The sequence below is a fragment of the Falco cherrug genome, chromosome 7, assembly GCF_023634085.1.
Source record: "Falco cherrug isolate bFalChe1 chromosome 7, bFalChe1.pri, whole genome shotgun sequence".
Taxonomy (NCBI): Eukaryota; Metazoa; Chordata; class Aves; order Falconiformes; family Falconidae; genus Falco; species Falco cherrug.
This window is the reverse complement of record NC_073703.1, coordinates 58143477-58165602: the sequence shown is the minus strand read 5'-3', so window position 1 is coordinate 58165602 and position 22126 is coordinate 58143477. Positions and strand designations below refer to the sequence as shown.

Here is a 22126-nt window from a genome sequence, read left to right as displayed (position 1 = left end):
TTACTAGACATTCAAAATACTAACTTCAGAGCAGTGATGCGTTATTTCATTCCATTGCAGAGTGGTGAAGCAATTGCCTCAACTAATTTATTTTTTTTTAAATCATATTAAAACATTTTGAACTAGCTTTGACTGGTGAATATTTTTTTTTATTTTTATCATAATATTAATGCATCAGCAACAATCACAGTAAATCGGTATGAAATTAGTACAAAGAGCTTTAAAACTAGATGTGCTTTGAAGTAATTTAAGAACTTCTTGCATACAATAACTGTATTTGGATTAGAAAGTATTCTCCTTAAAATAAGAAGTCCGAAAAAATTTAGTAGACATTACTGTCATTTTGTTTCATTTTGAGTCTTCAGGAGTTTTAGTGGAATTTACAGTTCTCCAGTCTCTTCATCTTACTTTATTTCAACTTAAGCTTTTAATTTTGGTATAAGTAATTAGGAAAACACATTTAGATCTGAGAATACAGAAGAGCTAAGTATATTAGTTCATATTTCATGTCATTTTTTGTAGGCCTGAAGAAACTGTATTTTAGTGAGATAAGCTGGTTTATATATTTTAAGGTTTAATTTAATCCATATATAGTACTCTGATCATCTGGCTGAGTTGTTTTCCGTGGAAAAAGCAGAACAGCACCATCTAGTCAAAGGTGATATCACAATATTTTATTTTGGGGGAATGGGGAATGGAAACTCATGATAAGTTTGACAGAAAACAGCCATATTAGACTAGATTTGGGTGCTTGAGTTTGCAGCCCTAACATCCTTTTAATGTATTATTTTTGAAGTAGTTTTATATATATTTACCTTAGCATGAAACTGCAAAGAATGAAGATTCAAAGAGAACTAGATTATGTGATTCCAGACAACAATGTAACAATAGGTATTAAGTTGGCATATTATCAAGCCTCTACAAGTTTCCTCTTCCCCATTTGTCTTACAATGCCTCTCGTTCCTCTCCATAATCTTTCCTGACCCACCTCCTTGTTCAGTTTATTCAGTTTCTGCTGATTTCAAAATTTTTCTTACCCGTTCCATTTTCTTCTCCTTCACTTTCCAATCACACAGCACTCTTAGCCCATTACTCTTTTTTTTCAGTCTCACACTTCTTACCTCATATGTTCCCACTTCTCCTCCAACTTCCCAGACCTAGTCACTAGAATTCTTGGCTTTTATCTGCAAATTAGTTTTTTAATTCTTGGAGAATCATTGATTAGAGCCAGTGGATCCACTTGATTCACATTCAAATATGCAGCATATTTCTGGAAGAGTAACAATAAATATTTGTAAAGATTATAGAAGACCTGTTATGAAATTGGCCATTTTCTAGAAAAATCAGTCAGTTTGTTTGCCTGAAAGTGGTCTGCTGGTTTTGTATCTATTTTAGGGGGAGAAAAGAAAAAGAAAAAAAAAAAGAAAGCAGCCTTAAGGTATTACTATTGCGATTTTGCTGTTGACAGCAGAAATAATTCTGGAATTTACAGATGCCAACAAAAACGTCCAACCACATATAAAAGTATCAACAATACACTGTCAACACAGGGAGTCTCTAAAATATGTAATATCGCCAAGAAATGTTTTCCAGATTTTGAAATATCACATACTAAAAATGTCTTCCTGGCAAAGTACTGTTCTAAAATATTAGATTTTACTTCCAGTTTTTACTCCCTGGACAACACTTCCAATGAATAAAGTAGCTTCTCTGAGTGCTTTTTCCCCCCGTCTCGTTCTGAAGTAGCCTATCCTGAACATATAAACAAAGTATTTTATTTTTCTAATCAAGTCACAGCTCATAAGTAGTCTCCAGTATTGCAAAGGAGAATACAGGATATAGATTTTTCAGTGCATATTTCTGCATTATCTGAGACAAAACTAGAGAAACAAGAGATAAGCTGATCCTTTATTTTAGAAGAGGGATTCTAACCTCTTACCAAACTCAGGTGGGAAGGAACGTCCCATAGAAGATAGAGCGGAGAAAGAGGGAGAGATGTACACAACTTGCTCAATGTTTTTATTTCATCTGAGCTATGATGTTTGCCGAATTATCTGATAGGAAAAAGGAGAGTTGTACAATGTGTTGTATCTTTCTCAGAAAGGTTGTAAGTTCATTCAGAGTAAGAGAAGCTGAGATAATGGCTGGTTTAGGGCCAAACCATTCAAATGTTGATGGAAACACATTTTCTATCTGAAACAAAGCACTGATAAGGCAACATTTATTCCCATTAGAGACTGTTTCAAATGAACTAGCTATGTAATATATGCTCAGAAGTCTAAAATGAACTAGTGAATCATTGCCAGCTCTTAACTTATCTTGGAAAACTGGGAAACAGTCAGATTTGCAATCCTTGTTCCATTATCCAGAAAAGGATATAACACAGAATAACAAATTAGCTAGCCTGACCCACATTTCAGGTACAGGAATGGATTTGTTACCTAGGAACTCTGCTGGTAATGAATTATAGACTGCGATTATAATTACTACTAGTCAGATAGCTTTTTTGTGTGTGAGATCGCTTTCTGGTTGGTTTTAGTTTGGACAGGAGTATGGGGTTGGTAAATAAAGTACATACATACACCTGGACTTAATTCACTTACTACGTGTAGTGAAGGATTTTTCGTTTTTTTATGCATTTTATGAAATTTACAGGTATGAGCTAGAGGAATTAGAAACTGTTCCTTCAATATTTATATCCAGGATCTTCTAGATATTTTTTTTCTTTTTCAAGTTCTAACCTCTCTCTCTCTCTACATATATGTTATGGCCTTTGGAGTATGGTTTCTGGATCTTTGAAGGGGATGGACAAGAAAAAGTTTATGTATAAATTGTCTGCAAAAGTGACTTGAAAAAATAAAGTTATCTTAACTTGTTTAGGCTTGTTACATGATAATTTTTATTTCCACCGGGAAACTGGAAACTGGGGGGTGAAAGGCATGAAAGTTGCTAAAAAGTAGCTAGCGTTATCAGTGAATATTGTATACAGCTTGAGAATTATCCAAAGATTGGTAGGCTATTAAAAAATAAGGAATCAATTAGTATTATGGGAATCTAAATCAAGTGATGTAAATGGTTAGAATCCTGAAAAATAATACAGCCAAATGAAGAGGAATACATTTTGAATTCAGGAAAGCAGTTTATATCTACAGAATGACAGAAGCTGTCTTAAAAAAAATGACTATAACTAGGTTTTAAGGATTATCATAGATTACATCCTCAACCTGAGCTTCCTGTGCTTCTATGAAAAGATGGCTAACAAAATCTTTGAATGGATAATAAAGGGGAATGGAGACAGGAAATGCTGGAGAGGGTACGCCAAAAAAAGACCCCCAATACCCAAACCCCCCAAAACTAAGATCACATAGCAGAAAATCTTGCATTATGGTGTGAGGTGAAAGTACTTAAATTTATCTGGTATATTGAAAGGAAGTTTAAGAGACGGGTTGATAAATAAGTATTTAAACATAGGAATTATATCTCACAGCACAGAGCTTTTTGATCTTGCTGTCAGAAATGGAACGCAAGCTAACTACTAGGAATCAAAATTAAGATAATTCTTCTAGAAATAATACACAAAATTACTGGGAGACCTGAAAGGGTCATGGATCCCTTAAAATTAGATGCATTTTCATCTGTCTGCTGAAAGAAATTCTACTAGTGGCCAAGATAGAGGGCCACACTGAAAAATTACAGTGCGCTTCTGGTCTTTGAGGGTAGTACTCAGTCCCCTCATATTTTTGGGCTTGGGAGGAAAAGTAGAGAAATTTCAAGTTATAGAAGATTTGATTGCTCTCCACAATCTCAGTTTTACACCTCAGAGCAGGGCAGTGTGTATAATAATATCTCATAACATAGGCCTTAAAATAATTGCCTTTAAAGTCAAGATGTTTCTGTTTCTCTTGATGTATATCTGCACGAATATATTGTGGTTATGGAGTTTTGATTTTTCCTCTCCTCTAGGAAACAGAATGGGTGATGGTTACAGAAAGGACTACAGATGCCATACTGTGAGAAAGAACTGGAACTCATTGTAATCTTGATTTCAGTTTGCAAAATATTCTTCCCAGCTTGCTTTGTTGTGAACTCTGTGGAGTTTCACTTTCCTTCAGATCATGGATACAGTTCATCTAGTATCTAGTAGAATTGATTTTTCTTCAAGAAGCTGGATCCTTTCTAATTTTTGCTTTTGTTTTAATCTGATAGAATAAAGTGCAAACTGATGAGTTGTGATGTCAGGCGAGATGAACTAATTATCGTTTTGGGCATATATAAAGCATGCTAAAACATAAAGCAAATGGATAAACCACCTGCATCATTAGGAAAAAGTATGTATATATGGACTTATTTTAATAAGAATGTAAGCAAAAATATTTTAAGATGATATTACACAAGATGTTCTTCACTGTTTTTTTAGTGATAAGGTTTTAAAGTATCTTTTTATAAGCTTTTCCTCTGTTGTGACAGGATTACTTCTGCTCATCTGTAACTACAAAAGTGTTTCTTAAAAAAATGTCTGACAACTCAGTTCTTGAATGTCAAAGAAAGAAACCTATAGATGTGACACAGTAATTCAGTGACAATGCAGAAGTACCTTTTTACCTCGGAACATTTTCCTCTTTTTCTTTTTGGGCCTTAGATGGTCTTTCCTGTCCCTTAGTGACACATGCAGAAATTGAAACGGCAGAACTGAACAGCAGTTCACTAAAACTATTATCCAGCTGCTGCTGCTGAAGAACCAGTGCCTTCAGGAGGGTGCAGCTAGCTTATAAGGCAATATCCAGAGAAGAATCCACTGCTAATCTTAGACAGTGAGATTGTTTTGGAGCATGAGGTGAAATGTTTTATATTATTTATGATTCTTCATACTATCATATAAGTTCTTATAAAAGAAAAGCATATTGGCAATCTCTTTGAAAAGCATTCACTTGAAGTCCTTCAAATCAAACCTTGACCCCATTTAATAGTAGAGGCTGTAGAGACTCTATGAAACTTATGTCCTACTTCATAAAAACTGATGTTTCTGCTGTCACCTTGCTAGCCTTATTGGACAACAGTTATGACATCACACAGCAGAGACAGTCTATTGCTAAACTGCATTCTGGCCTCTGTATTAGTTTCCAAATGAAGGAAGAAGAAAGGGGATACTGTAGCTGTTACCTAAGCCGTAGGAGCACAGGAAGTCTAAGAGACTAACCTTTCTCTGACCTATTATTCAACCTTGTGCAGAAAGCTTTGTTTAGCTGTTGCTCTGGGTATGTCTTTTAAACACTTGACTGAAACTTTATAAATGATGTGGTACATATTAAAATGATGTGGTACATATATAAAAGGAGATAAAAATTAATTTTTTGTAAGTCTTTGTTTTTTTTCTCTAGTGTACAGTGTTTATGCTCTCAACCATGGTTTTTTAGTGGCCAGTTTTTAAGCTAGCTATTTAAGATCTTAACATTTTATTTTGGGTGGCCCACTTAGTGTGATTATCCACACAAGGAGATTCCTGTCCCCTGTGACCCATCAGCAGATGGTATCTTGGTCTATTGTAGACCTGATGCAATACTTGCAAGGCGCAAGGAAGGATGATAGTGATGTCAGCTGCCAAAGAGCAATCTGGAAGAACAACTTGATTTGATGACTTCACACAAGCAGCCTTTAAGTTTAATTTCCTCTTCCATTAGGCTGTCATTCAATAATCCTTTTGAACCAAGAACTCCTGAGATTTTAAGGACCCCATAAAACCTCCTCATCAATATATTCTAGCCATGCTAAAGCAATTGCTATGCCTTCTTTGAGAAAATTATTATTTTGTCTACAAACACTTTTATCCAGGCATCATAGACTCCTATTATAAACATTTCATAACTAAGCAACAGCATCCAATTTTGTGAAGTATGAATTTAAGATTGTTTATTCCAAGCATAGCACTGATAAATTGTACTAGTTTTCCCAACTATTTTATTTCTACTAGAAAATGGATTTCTAAACAAGAAAAGTGCGATATTTAATGTAAAATTTATTTTTCCCTTAACATTCCAAGTCACATAATACTGTTCAGTGTTATTCTCCAAAGGAATTTTTTTCACCAGTGTTTTCTTCTACAAGGTATAACCCTGCTCCAATTTTTACAATAATCATACTCTTGCATGCTGGAACTACCTTCCACCGTTATGCCTTATTACCTGCCTGAGGTGGACTGTTATCACACACAAAACTTACGTTCCCTCTTGCATCTTTTACCCAGATAATGTTGTAAAAAAAAAAAAAAAATCAACCTGTGCCAATTTTACATGCTTCCAATGAAAATACTCCTTTTAGGAGTGCATTTCTGTATCATGTATGTATGGAATTTTGATAAATATTAAAAATAAACAAACAGTCAATTGAATGACAATATATTTAAATTGCTCTAATCACTGGAAACAAAATTGCTGTTGTATTATTTAAAATTATAATTAATTGCTTATGATTTACATAATTTTTCTGTCCCAAGATCCTGGCACATAACCAATTACATTCATAAATTACTGTACTATGTTTTTAATGAAATAATTCCAGAAACACTGATATTCATCCCTATTAAAAACCCTGGTCAATTCAACTGTTACTATTCTTGAGAGTCAACAAGTTCCCTGATTATAGGACTGTGGACAGAAGGAATGAATACTATTGTTATGGTCCTCGCAGTGAGATTGTGCTTGAAAGGGTGCTTAGAAATCTTACCTCTCTGGATATTGTGCTCCCTTGCTCCTACAGGGACAAGATTCTGATTAAAGTGTTAATCTCTGAAGAAACAGGTCAGCTGCACGATTTGTAAGTTCTAAGGCATGGATAGTCATCCAGACCAAGCGTTTAAACTGAGACCAGAAGGAAAATTAAGGCAAGTGTGATCTCTGGAGCTCATTAAATCCATTCTGCATGCAAATGACAAAGCACCTCTGAATATTATCCTGGGGTTTGCCCAAAATAGTAGTAATCTTGCAGAATGGTTTCACCATGTAGTAAACTAACTCATCTGAGGTTTATGTTATTTATTTATTAATATGTTACTATAATGTACATATACAGTATTATTATATCTTTTTCTTCTATTACGTGTTATAAATATTGCTATAAATAATAGTATTTATCATTGCATTACTTAATCTTGTTTGGATCTAGGCTATTTATATTTTTTTTCCAGCCTTCTAAAAGAAAAACGTTGATTCTAAGTTAGTTAGCTAGGCCTCATTGAGAAATGGAAAGAAAGTTGCATCCACAAAAATGTCACCTATCTTACATCTCTCTCCCCAGTCATCTTTAGAAGGCAACTCATTCAGTCCTATTTACCTCCAGGGACAGCAGGGTACAACCAACCAACTTAGTCTAGAAACTTAGCTTTTAGATGGGTGCAGTCACATGTGATGAATCCTTTCCCAATTTGAAATGCAAATTTGAAAAATATTTTTCTTCTCTTCCCCCTGTGGGAGATACATAATGTGGGGTTGAGAATGAAGTTGCTGTGTTTGAAAACATTTCATGGCTTTTTGACAGTATTCTTGTCAGGGGGTTGTTGTTTTTTAAAGAAATACCACAAATTATCATCAATGTGCCAAAATAAAAGTACAGAAGAGATGTATTTTCAACAGAGGAAAGGCAGAAAATTTCCACACTAGAAATAATAAGTTAATTTGCAGATCTGTGTTGTTATTAACACTTGTATCTACAGACCCACACTGAATGCAGAGAGAAATCCTAAACCTATATGAAAGCATAATACTGTTGTAGAGTTTAAATACTTGTCTTTTAAGTGGATATACTTACGATTAGATTAGTGGTTTCTTAACTGAGAAGTTTCTTACCACTAGAGGGCTCAAAATTGCTGTTTGATTTTATGTTTGAATACATGCATAAACATATATATAGAGAGATACATACATGCACAATGTATGATATGTGCACATCATTCATGTGCATGCTGTTTGTGTGTATATAGGTATAAACACACATATATGCACATACATCTATGTACTTGTAATGATCTATTTTTTTATCGTAAAGGTTTTGAACATTTAAATGCAATCCATATCTTAAGGATTTTTAATATAACTTCACAATTCACCATATAAAGGTGAAATGTTTCTTAAATGTCATTAAAAAAATTACAATTTTTAACTTGGTTCTCAGATGTCTGAATTTATACAGAATATTCCACAATTACAATGAAATACATTTCAAACTGCCTTGACCAATGCCTGCTGTCATCAAATGTTTTATTAAGATATCTAGATGACACTGAATAACATGGGCATAGTTAATTTTTTTCATAAATGACTCCACAGAATGAAATGCAGTGTTGCAGAACCTATCACACCATGGATTTTTGTTTGATTATATGACATATTCTCCTGGGAAATCTTAGGAGCTCTGAATAAATAAAAAAATTTCCTGGAAAGCTGTCTGTTTTCTTTCACTAATGTGACAATTGTAATGAAGAGAGAAATGGCTTTCAACCATTTTTAAGTAATGCATAACCTTTGGAGATAGTGCAACCCAGTTCCTTCATAGTATGATGATGTAATAATGAATAATTTACCCATGCATTCCAAATGATAATTAACATAATATTTTCAGTCAGACTTGACATATACAAAAGTTTGAGGTAGGAACATTTTCTATGTGCTAGCGAAATTATATCAATCTAAGAAAACCGCTCAAGAAACCAGTATTTCAAGAGCAATGAAGTTTCAGATAATCATGACTAAAAACAAGTATGTTGCTGTAGAAAGAACACAGACACCAAAATGTTTTGCAGATATTTATTGTTGCACATAATACTCAATTTTGAAAATATTTTCTTCAGAATTTTTTCCTGTACAGAAAATTGTGAAAAAGCACAAAAAACCAGAAGATAATCTTTTTGCGGCACTTCAGCGTTTTGATTGCTTGTGAAAAATTGTGTTGCACACAATCATGCATATGAATAAAGACTACTCAAGTGAATAAGCATTTGCATAACTGAATCAAATCTTTCAGATTTTGCTACAGAATAGTATCTTTGAATTTGGCTGGGCTACATGTGATTACTGCCTACATTATCACTAGTACAGTTAGATACTAACAATTGAATACAGCTTTAGTATCTTCATTTTCTAGCTTCATCATATTATGTGTGTTTTCTTAAACTGTTAAAAGTTTTACCAGATGGCTCACCTTCATAAAATGGTAAGTTCTTCAAAAAGCACAATAAAATAACTGGGGGGAGGAAGTTAAGACTAAACAGTAAAGTAAGCTGGAAATACAATTCTATTGCCATGTACACTTAGCTAAACTTTAAAAGTACAACTTATTATAGTTCCATTTATGTTAGCACATTTACTTTAAAATGAAAACCATATCCAAGAAAGGCAAGAGTTTTTATTTTAAGAACTTTAACTCTTGCTTGTTTTGCTTTAAAAATGTATCTTTACTGATTCTGTATGATGTTAGATTAGAACTATAATGTTCTAATAAGAAAAATCATATTTTGTGTATTTTTCCTTATGTGGAATGCAGTTTTCTTTTGTCAGCCTCAGTCTGTTATCTGAACTTGGAAAACAACCTGGTACATTGGATGACAGACACTAAAAGCGGCTTTGTTACTGATAGACAGGGTTGTCTGGCATATTCATCACATCACCTTTGGTTCCAGGAGTAAAACATCCTGAAATCAATAAAGTAGACTGGAATATATCGACACTACTTTTACATAAACTAAAATTCTAAGTTTTATAAATTTTAAACACATTTCCATAACTGGAAGATCCACTTCCTTAATGACAGAGTACTGAAGTCAATGAAATTAGGCCAGCAGTAAGGTTCTATCCAGATGGAGTTAGCTGTTCCATTAGGATCCTAAAAAAACCCAACCTTATCATATCACACCACTGTACAAATTATCTGTAGTGATTTCATACTTATATGATTACCCTCAATTTAAGAAGGACTTCAAACTACTAGAGCATCCAGAGGAAGGCAACCAAGATGGTGAAAGGCTGTACGGGCAAGACTTACGAGGAGCAGCTGAGGTCACTTGGCTTGCTCAGCTTGCAGAAGGCTTAAGGGGAACCTCATCCCAATCTACAACTTCCTTAAGAGGAGCAGTGGAGGGGGAGGTGTTGATCACCTCTGGTGACCAGTGAGAGGACAGGATGAAATGGAGTGAAGCTGTGTCAGAGGAAGTTCAGACTGGACTTCAGGAAAAGGCTCTTCACTGAGAGGGCAGTTGGTCACAGGAACAGTGTCCCTGGGAAGTGGTTACAGCAGCAAGTCTGCCAGAGTTCAAGGAGTATCTGGACAATGCTCTAAGTCATATGGTTTAGGTTTAGGCAGTCCTGTGAGGAGTGGGGAGTTGGACTCAATGATCCTTATGGGTCCCTTGCAACTTGAGATATTCTAGGATTCTATTTCTGTAATCCTCCCATGAGAGTTTTGTCACTCCTGAAAGAAGACTTAACTGACCACGTTAGCTACATCTGCAATTTTCTTGGCAGTTAATACATCATCACTACCTTAGATCTCAGCATCCTTTGTAGAGGAAAAGCCAATCTGAGTTCATGTTGTGTAAATATTTATTAATAACAATCATAACGTGAAAATAGTAGTGATTTTCACAAAGACCCTACATGCCACAAGATTCGTACTGGGTATGAGGAACTGTGAATATGAGGATAATATTCTTATAAGAGTGAGGATTAGAACTCTTAATTAAATAGGTGATTTTTTTTACCACCTTCAAATGAAGTAAGAAACAATTTTATATCGCCAGTGTTTTACCTTATTTTTTGCAGTAGTTATGCTAATTCAGTATATTTTACAATTAACTTTTGCAAATTTTCAGCTCCAGGGATTACAGCTGAATAGGTTGTTTGTAATTAGTTTTATCTATAGGCCTATACCAGTGTAAAGAGAAATCTCTAGAAATATATTTTAGGCTAATACCTATTTCAATGCATAGAATGGAAAAAAATGAAGTAATATTACACTGCCTTGATGACGAGTTTCCAAGCCTGAGTATTTCTTGTTCTTTCAATACCTGTGTATACGTTAAGGATTTTCTCTTCTTTATAATCATGAGAGAAAAAAAAAATGCTGTAGTATACCCTTGTATTCATTTTACTCAGTTTATGGGAACTTTGTTTCAATGGCTACTGAAGTTCAACAGAAATGGGTATGTCTCATTATTTTGAGAAAATAAATCCTGTCTAACTCATTAAATCTAGATGAGGTCAATAGATTCTAATTCTGTTCTGTAGTGAATTTCATATCCAGGAAGCATTATCTCCATCAAGCTTTATCATTTTGTTAGCTAAAATAGTCACTCTCCATATGTTCTCTCTTTCACCAATGGAGAAAGTTCTCATTGTTGTTGCCTTTGCTTAGGCAGAGCTCCTTAATGTGGCTTATGTCAGATATCATTTGATATAAACAAAGATGGAAGAGATGGAATTTTAGCCTCAGTACATTTTTTTAATCTGTTGGCAAAAATGATCTTTCAGGTGCCATGGGATATGGTAGTTTTAATGAACTTTTCCTTAATTGGACAATATTTATCTTTCAGTTTCTACATAATATCTGCATAAGAACATAATCTCACAAGTGAATGGCAGTCATATATTATTCTGTATCTGCCACATCAGACTTCTAAAATATTAAATTTTCTTCTATTTTCTATATTACAAGTGCATTCGAGATATGAAAGTTGCCAAGATTTTCAATTATAAAAATGCCATTTTTAGCCCAGTGGCTGTTGTTACTCCATGTTTCTCCTCACCCATGAATGTGTTCCATAATATTACTTCCATGACACCCTAGTGTGTTAAGAAATACCAGGCATTAACCAAACTGAACTGGCTAAACTGGCAAATACAAGCTTTCAGACTGAACACAGCTTTTTATAAACTTTATTAAAAAAATGTTAAATATGGGGTTTAAGGGATTAAAGCCCTTTGTCATAAACACATACAAAGATTAGAGTTCATTTCCATTTTAAATACTTGCTAACAGGCATAGCAAGTGGGGTAAACATGTAGGACAAGATCCCGAGGCTCAGGATTACAGGGATCTAACAGCAGTCAATCCAAAGCAATGACAGCATGCAACAGAGGCAGGAGGTCCACTTATAAATACCTTTGTTGTGAGCCATGATGAATCTGTAAGCATTGTTGCTAATATGCACAATGATCCTGTTTCTGGGCTTTGTGATTTGTACTTTTTATGGGCACTCATCTCACTTGCAATGACTCAGTTCTGCAGTAATTTTATTTTTACTGTTTCAACATACAAATTTTCCTGTTCTAGAGCAAACAGCTTAAACTTCTAAATGAAAATAAGAACAAGACAAATACAAATATTTAGAAGTTTTGAAACAGGAGTCATCCTACTTGGCTAAAATACTACAAAAAAAATACTCCACAGAAAATTTACAGGAAGCATAATCAGGCTTTTTAATATATATAACATGTAACTTTCTATAACATCATATTTATACCTGTTTATTATCAACATAAACAATTGTTACGTAAAGATTTTCACCGTAAATTCTGTTCAATTATTGGAAAGTAGTCTTTAGTTTTCACTTTTGTAACTGCTAAAAATTTCAAATGATATAGCAGATGTTATTTTGTTTATATATATTTTATTAGAAACAATAGATTATATATTTCTAAATACTCTTTATAAATATTTTGATTAAATAACCCTAAATATTTTTGTGCAAAATTCATTCAAATTGACCATCACTAGAATATGAAGAGAATCTCTCTTATTGCATGAATGCTCTGCAGTTTATGTTAATATCTTTTATATAGTTTCCTTCCTCTATCCACTATTTTTTCCCTTAAGTATTTTCTATTGAATGACTTAAACCCCTTTGAAGTTCATAGAACTGTTTTCAGCCAGTAGGTCCATGGACTTCTATCTTCTATCCAAAGGGTTTAAAGAAAAAAAAAATTAAGTTTCTGAACATAATATATGCATGTGAAACATTTAAAGCAATTTGTAACTTGTCTGAAAGAAAAAGTTTTAAAGTCCACATATTCAGAAAGGTGTTGAGGGCTGCGGTAGAAAGATTCCCATTGTCTTACTGTATGCTTGGATGAGATCCGGTGGCCTAAATCTGCAATATTGAAGCAATGCGGCTCTCTCCCATTGAAGTGAAAACAAATAAAGCATCAATTCATCAAGGTAGATAAACATATGCTTTATTTTGAGCATATGAGTTTTTCCATTCTCTTTGGTTGAATTTAAAGTCATGCACCCACTTACAAACACATATAGCAACTTCATGATAAAAGTCTTAGTGTAATTTAAATCAAAATCAGTTACATTTTGCAACTAGCATCAAAATAAGGAAACAGTTCTATATCTTGCAATTGATTAAAGTAAAAATGGCCTCATATTTTCACATTTCCAGTGCTGCTTTCACTGAAACAAAATAACAAGATTAATAAACCCCAAAAGTAATTAATAATCTGTCACCATTCCTTCTTGCTCAAAATGGTAGCTAAATAATGTAGATAGACTTGCACTACTGATGAGCTGTCTGTTTTACCCTCACTGCACTAAGGAATACCCTTTGTCTCGAATACGTAGCATTATGTCTAATCCCCATGCTTTTTCTGGGACCAGATAGCCTTTGTGTGCAGCTGACACACAGTTACATGTTTTCATGGCAAACACTGAGGATAGGAACCAAATCATTCTGGCCAATTTATCCTGGCAGAAAGTTCCCTCCCCCACCAGAAGACTTTCCAATTCAGGAGTATTATGTAATAATTTATTTCAAGCAAGTAGAAATATAAAGCACTGGAATCATTAATTTTTGTTGGTGAAGTAAAATAATTCCTTCAAAAACAAACTCTGAGGCATTTCCTAAACTCCAGGGGAGAATCAGTTGAAGTTCCCAGTGTAACTTCATATTCTTTTAGGTAATAACTATTGCCTAAATCTTGCTGTGCTGAAAATTAATTTGTGATCTACTGGCATACGCATTTTTGTATAGTAAGCCTTTAAAAAGTGTTTTTAAAGATCTCTAGATCTCTACTTAGGAACTATTACTATTGCAATAATATTAGAGATAGGACTTTTATTACCTTTCCATTGGCAAAAATCCTACTGTTATAATATTATTATACCTGTAAAAATTACTTTTGCTGGAATAGCTTATTATTTAGAAAATTGATTACAAATTATACTGGAAAAAAGTGAAGTTTGTAGGTGGTTAAGAGTAGGTTAATTTTACTAGGAATATTTGACTTCAATGATCTCAAGTAGTATACATTTTGGCATTCAGCAAAATGATCAGAGCAACTCTAATTTTGCTGCATAATTTAATAGAAATCATGGTTACCACAGAAAAAACAGTACCTTTTTCTTTATTGTCTCATTCTTGTTTTTCCTTTATCCCTTGTGCAACATGTTTATTTGCCCCTTTTCCATTCCTTTTCCAGCAGGATTTGTGATCTTCACTAAAATATCTCTCATTTGTCAGCTGCAGTATAGCAGACTTCCAGGCTTAAAAAAAATGCTGAATAAGGTCCTATATTTTGAACTACATTTAAAAGTATGACCTGTTTTTACTAGTTTTAATTTATAACAACCAAGACTGTATTAAACTCTTAGAGAGCATGACTGAGCTCTAGCAGATATGTCCTTATGAGCTCTTAGAGGGTGCTGCATCAGTCCAGGTCTTTTGGTTCACAGGAAGGGGACCAGGTTTAGCAACAGAATCAAAGAAATGAATTTTGCTGTTAATGTCTCTTTTTTCATTTTTTTATTTATCCTAAAGTGCCAAAAATTCCAACAAATAAGACAGTTGGTGGTGGGTTGGCAAAATGAAACACAAAACAGTGGTACTGCTAGAGTAATTGTAATAACTGATATTGGAAAAAGGCATCCCGATTCCTTGAAAAGTACCCTGTTCACCATACTGTTAGAGGAATATATCCTGAAACATCTGGCATGATAACTGGCTAAATTTAGTTTGTAGAAGAGATGCTTCTCCAACGTTCTTTTGTTAGACAGTGCTAAGAGGTACACGATCAACCCTCACACAATCAACACAATCACACAAGCAACAACTAAGACCATAAACTGGCACGAGCTACAGAAGGTGTTCCTGTGATTTCTCACATACTATGTTACATTATTGTTTCATTACAATGGGATTACTCCTAGTTCGTACCAGCTTTAATCCCTGAGTTATCTACTTTCCAATTTCTGATTTAAACAAGCAACAACTGGATATTTTAATCAATAATAGTAATAGTTTAACTGATAGGTATTGGAGGAAAAATGTTTCATAAACTGAAGCTGGAAGTTAAAGACTTGAAAGAAACTTCTGAGTTCATCACTAACTGTAATTTCAGTAGAGCCAAAGTTTACCAATCGTTCAGTAATGAAAAACTGCCAATAGTAGCAGCATCATTTTGGACAAAGACTGTATCTGTTTTCTTTTACCTAGCCAAAATGTATAAGAGGTATCATTTTTCATCTAATGAGTATTGGGCTCTGTCATATTTCCCACCAGGGGAAAAACAAACTATTCATTCTGTTAGCCAGAAGAGAAATACCTAGCATCTCTACAAGAAACGGGAGGATGAGGCTTGTTCCACAAAAGGGACTTTATCAGATTAGGTGATGTTTACTAGAACTTCAGTTATTCTTTAAATTTCTATTTGTTGCAATACATGCTCAATTGCTTTGGTTTATGCCTCTTCCTAATCCCTTTCATTTCTAAGCACAGCTCTCACGTCTGTGGGAGAGATTAGCCTGAATGCTACCATCCATACCTCCACCAGCCAAAAGCATTTATAGAAATAAGGCTGGTAAATTGAATTTGAATTCCATGTCATCACTGAACTAACTCTCACTGAAGTTACAGAACACATCAGCTTGTAGGACATGACTGAAAGGAACAGAAAAGGAATCAACATCCCACAACAGCTTGAACCACCTCTGGTTAGATATGCCGGTCTAGGGCTGGCTGAGAAAGAAAAGATGAGCAACAGATTACAGATTTGGAATAGAAGAAAACTCTGTTGATACAGACTTTTTTATTTTTCCATTGGTCCTTTCTCAGTGGCAATCACAACAGAGTGAAAGCAAGGCTGTACTACAGGCCCCCACAACTATTTTACTTGTGCTTCAGGCCATGAACAATGCAGGTGGCTAATACACTGCCAGGCAGTTGCTTGCATTTTGCTAAAAGCTATTTCATTGCCCCCCACCCGTGACAAAAACACAGCTTGCTTTAAAATCCCCGTGACCTCTACCAGTAGAGGGCTGCACTTCATGTGATGTGCCCCGCTGGACCTCCAGTATCACTGCTCCAAGCAGTGGAATGAGAAATAAGCATAATCTGAAGCATGTCTGTAATAATAAGTACTTTTATTAATATTAAATCTTTATTTGTTGAAATGTTTATTATATGCAGCTCTTTGCTTAGTTAAGTTGAATTGTTACTATTTAACTAGTTGAGAGGCTAGTTATATAGATGTAAGTAACTTCTTCAAAGATGAACCAGTCTATTAAACTATAAAAAACCTACTTAGAGTTACCAGAAAAGTTGAAAAAGCTTGTCTTAGTGAGTCTTGGAAATAACGTACCGGGAAATTATTAAACAAAAGGCATTCTGTAGAGACAAGGGGAGGCACTTGTGAAACAGCTGTTGGTAAAGAAACAGACTAACGCAGGACAGACATCTGCTGAGTCTGAAATTAGGTTTCAGGATTACCACTTTTTCCTCTAAGCTTATGGAAGACAGATACACAAACAACATACACGCCGCTTATCATGTTAAAACACTTTCTTATTCTATGCTTTAATATTCCTGTTGTTAGGATGAAACAATACTTTTGTTTAAAGAATGCAATCAAGAAAATGTTTTATAAGCTAATTGGCGCTCCCAAAGGGAAGACTTGCAGGTGCTGACTCCAATCAGATCTGCCACATAATTAAAATTGGTGCAGGGGGCACAGTGAAACAGATGTGGTCTTAAAACCAGAGAATCGTTTGATTCAATGTTTCTACAGATGAATGGGACATATTCAGTGAGATAAAGGGAGCAGTGTTACAATTTATCCAGTTCTAGGCGGAAATTGACTCAAGATGGCTTCATTCGAACATTGTGGGGTTTTATTTTTTTCTTCAGATTTTTCTGTATGTCATTTGCTTAGTTTACAAATAAGAAGAGGCCTCTTAGGACTGATGACCCTAGAAACTGGACCTGAGATTTTCAAGTCATGCTGTGCTCTTTCTGGCTCACATACTAATTAAAATTCTTCAACTGGAACTTAGTAAAGAAAATGGAAGAGCTAGAACCAGTCCCCAGCTTGCTGTACCATAATTGTGTGAGCAACTGCCAAGGTAACAGAAGCCTAAAATTTTATTTCAGTCAGTAAACTAAGCAATTATGAGTCAGAGTATCTTAGATACAAAGGGTATATGATGAGTAAGAAAGTTCCATTTTTATACAATCATTTTTCTGACCATATATGCTATCAAATTGTTACTGAGTCTGCCACATCTATTTCATCTGCCTGTGAGGAGGATAGATATCGCATTCCTGGGACACAATTCCCAAGGAAGTAATTGAAAGTTTCCCATGTACAGTGCTGGATCGAGTTCTTAATTTGTGAATGCTTTCGGGCGGGAGCCTGCTCAGGCATTTAAGTGTCCGCATTTTAATATCCTATAATGCATTACATATCTGGCATATAAGTAGAGGTGATGTGCTGTATTATGTATCATACATTAAATTTGTATTTTAAGTACTAAAAATTGTTTGGGGGATTATTAATGGTAAGTGATTACTAAAACTAAGGCTGAGTCTCCCAGGGAGCTTAGAATGGAAATTGGATTTCGTCCACAAACAGGCAGGTTTCAAGCTCGCATAGTAAGAGGAATCGAGTCAGCAGCCATTCCACACACACACACATCAATACGAATTCAGCACCAAGCATGGTCTAAAGCCATCAACACACATTTCTCAATTTTGTACGGAATTGATGCTTTAATACTGACCACTACCGTTATGGTTGTATCGGTTTGATTTTTTTTTTTTCCCCAAAGCCAATGAGTTCAAATAGCAAAGAGCTGAGTAAAAATGCTTCTATAACATGTCGACAATCCCCCCAAGCCCTCCCACCCCCCACCCCGCTGCACCTTACAGCGTTTTAAGCTTCACCCGGAATAATTTGCGATCTGAACGCAGAAATAACCTTCGCCGCAGTGAAACACCTTTGGGTTCTCTACGAAATATTTACAGAAGAGGTGCCGCTCTGTGTCACATAGCTGCAGCTAGCCCGGCTGTCACAGCATAAAAATAACATCTTTATTATTTGCCCTACAAGCCTGCGCGAGGCCGCCCGGCGCGTCCCGGGCTCCCGGCGGTGGCGCTGCCCCCCGGCCGTTTCTCGCGGCGGCCGCCAGGCAGGGCCCCGGCCGCGGTGGTGCGGTCAGCCCCGACGAGGACATGTCCCCGCTATCCCGCAGCCTCCTCGGGCAATCTCAGCCGTCCTCCCACGCAGCTGCGGGCCTATGAGGCGCAGTGTGTAACCCAGGTGACGCCGCATGACGGCGGGGACCCTCCCGGGGCGGGAACCTGCCTCCACACACGCCCTCCCCGCCGCCGCCCCCCACCCCCCGCCGGCCGCCGCAGAGGTTAAGCCGCCCCCGCCTCCCACTCAACGGCTCTACCGCCCGCGGCCCGTGATTGGCTACACGTTTCAATCCCAGCCTCGCTCTCTTTTGTTCCGATTGGCCGAATCTCCCGCTTGTCTACGCGGGAAGCCCCGCCCATTTTTTATCCTGGCTTTCTCCCCCCCACCCCCCCCCGCCTCCCCGGTACGTGCCCCCCCTCCCACGGCTCTAACCTCTCCTGCCTTTTGGGTTTCTGCGGCGTAGCCGAGGGTGGCGGCCCCAGGCCAGCCCGCCGCCCGTGCGCCCGGCGGCGGTGCTGGGGGAGGGCGGAGCGGCGCCGCACGGGCAGAGGTTCCCCCTCCTGCCCCCGAGCAGGCGAGCCCGTCAGTGAGGGAGGGCAGGCGAGCCCGAGAGCGGCGGGCAGCCGAGCCGCAGCGCCAGGCGCGGCACTAGGGCAGGCAGGGACGGAAGGGGGCTCAAAGGCAGCGTGAATCATCTCCCACTCACTCCCTCGCCCACCATTTACACCGCTCGCTCGCTCCCTCCCTCCTTCTCCCCCTCCCTCCCTCCCTCCTCGCCGCCTCAGTCTCACTCGTTCTCTCTCCCCTCCTCTCCTCTCCCACTCACTCTCTCCCCTCCTCTCTTCTCCCACTCACTCTGTCCTCTCCTCCTCCCGTCTCACTCTTTTCACTCTTTCCCCTCCTCCCCTCTCCCCCTTTCTCTTCCCTCTCTCGCCCCCCTCGTTTCCCTGTCTCCCTTCTCCTCATCTCCTGACACTGCACTGCAGCTGCTCCTCCAGCCCAGTCCTGCCCGCTTCCCTCCCTCCTTTCCCTTCCCTCCCCCCGGGTGCCAGATAAACAAGGCGCGCAGCATCCTCGACAACCCCGAGCCTAGCTCTACATTTTCGAAAAGGACAAGAGAACGGGACGAGCCCCCTCCCCTCCTTCTCCTCCTCCTCCTCCTCCTCCCCCTTCCCCCCCTTCCTCCTCCTCCTCCTCCTCCTCCCCCCTTCCCTCCCTGCCCCCCCACCACAGAAGGGAAGAGACAATTCTCCTCCGAGCAGCAGCAAACATGATGGCGGCAGCTCCCATCCAGCAGAACGGGACCCACACCGGGGTTCCCATAGACCTGGACCCGCCGGACTCCCGGAAAAGACCGCTTGAAGCTCCCCCCGAAGCCGGCAGCACCAAGAGGACCAACACGGGCGGTGGGTATATCCTCTGTCACCTCCCCCCCCCGCCCAACCCACCCACCTCCCCGCTTCCCTACCTGCCTGCCTGCCTGCCTCCCCCCCCTTCCCCCCCCCAACATTCCCATTTCTCTAATGTTATCATTCATCAAAATGGCGTCGGTTTTCAGCATCTACCAGTCTTTTTATTTAATATCCACGCTGGGGCTGCACAGCTGTGACCCTACGGAGACTAGGAGGGAGCACAAGGGGCTTCTGCAGCCCAGCTACCTCCCTCGCCCGTTTAACGATGGGCGAAAATAAATGGCAGCTGGAAGGAGACGGCAAACGCGCTTTCCTCCTTCCACATCCTCTGGGTCGCAAGTTGAATTTCAGCCTTGCCGTGCGTTTTCCTCCTCCTTGGCCTCGCTTCTATTGTCAGCGAATACACGGCGTGTTTGCCGTGCTGGGGGCGAGGGCTGGCTGGTGGCGGGGGGAGTCGCCGCTCGGCTGTGGGGACTCGGTAGTTAACATCCTGCTCTTCCTGGAGGAGATGAGTTATAACGGGACCAGCATCTCCTCTGTCCGTTTGCACTGGAGTCGTCATAACAATGCACCGAGGCAGAGGTGAATTTATTTGCCCAATATTAAGAGCAGCAGTCTGCCTGTACATAGTGCGTGGTTCAACCAGCTATGCTAATACGGGTGGGCACGACTGTCACACACAGGCACTTTTTTGAGACGCTTAGTCTCAGATGACAGAAGTAAGGTGAACTGGGATCGCCTTTTCTGCTTAGGGGAAAAAAAAAATCCCAACTTTGTGAAACAGGTTTCATGATAAAAACCCATGCCAGTGGGACGTTGCCTTTATTACTGGGGAGAGCCTAAGTCTGGGGAGCCAGTGTACCCTTATTGCCTTGCACTTTTTCGGAGCCGGTTGCGGAAGGTCCTTAGACTTCAGTGTAGCTGGGTTTAGCAGTGGGATGAGGGCACAGACAATTGTGCAGTTGCCGAATCTGACTGGGAATCTTTTTTCTTTTCCCCCTCCATTCATTCTATATATTTTTTTCCCTGTTCCGATTGTGTGCTTTAATGCTAGTGGTGGGTAGAGGACTGGCATTGTCTATCTTGTCACCTTTTAAGTGTATTTAAAATAAGTGACTTAGGCTTTTGATCAATTGGGAAAAATTCTTCTTAATGTCCTTTAATTAATGAGCTTAAAAGAGATCATTGTCGCTTAAGAAGTGCTAAAGGAATACATCAGGATTACTTAGGCAAGTGATTCCATCCACACCATGTTGAGTTGTTTTCTTGGCAGTGGCTGAAATGCTTGGAATAAAACACCACATTTTGGGTGGGTTATTTGGTAGCAGAGTAGTGGTTTTGCTCACTTAAGAAGAATGCAGGCAATAGCTAATTGCTATTCTCATGTGTTTGCTAATGACAAACAAATAGCCCATCAGAATTTACAATTCATGCCTTTTTAGTTTTGACATTTCTTTTGCAGTATTTTCAAGCAAGGTTGTAGTTGTCACTAGTCACGTTTTTGTGCGGGGCTTTATTTTTTTTAAAGGGGTCCGATCATTTCTGTGTGCTGTGGTTACCATTGGGGAAAAAAATCCACCTTTGAAATATGGTTTGGATTTTATTCTTACTGTTTTATGGAATTAAGGAATCTATGTGGCTTCTTTAACTTGTTCAAAATAAATGTACATATTTTCAAATGTCAAAGGCATAGTCGAAACATGTCTTGTAGAATGACGCAACTGGTTAGATGTAAACGCATGAATTACTGTACGAGTTTAAAGATGTAACATTTTGTTTGTGGGTCTGGGGAGAAAAAATCAAAGTTTGTAAGCCATATTAACCATGCATATCTCAATTTTTCAGAGGATGGCCAGTATTTTCTAAAGGTCCTCATACCTAGTTATGCTGCTGGATCTATAATTGGAAAGGGAGGACAGACAATTGTTCAGTTGCAGAAAGAGACTGGGGCCACCATCAAGCTGTCCAAATCCAAAGATTTTTACCCAGGTAGGTGCAAAAATTAGCCAATTCTTTATTTTTAAATCTCAAGGGACGTATGTACATGTCGGTGTGTTTCATATATTGACAACTAAGCTTCCAGTGCAGCTGGAAGCATCATTTCTCAGAAAAGTATCTTACAAAGTGCAACAGTGAATATAAATGTTCTGTCTTGGTGTACTAAATGGACTGGGCACTAACTGCTTGAATTGTTTAAAGATGTTTACAATGTTTCTGCAAAAGGATATTTTCATTACCATTTTGATTGCTTTGTTT

At 38.0% G+C, this 22126-nt stretch overlaps 1 protein-coding gene across 3 annotated transcripts in view; it reads left to right on the top strand.

The window, feature by feature from the left end:
- Window positions 1-18892: 18892 nt before the first annotated feature.
- The window catches only part of NOVA1 (NOVA alternative splicing regulator 1), a 155556-nt gene continuing 152322 nt past the window's right edge, over window positions 18893-22126 (top strand). The window contains exons 1-2 of one of the 3 annotated variants that reach the window (XM_055716232.1): window positions 18893-19864; window positions 21716-21859. In XM_055716232.1, coding sequence (XP_055572207.1) covers window positions 19729-19864; window positions 21716-21859 — 280 coding nt within the window. In that variant the 5' untranslated portion in view covers window positions 18893-19728. Of the gene's footprint in view, window positions 19865-21715; window positions 21860-22126 lie in introns of those variants that run through there. The other 2 variants (XM_055716231.1, XM_055716233.1) reach the window with 2 other exon arrangements.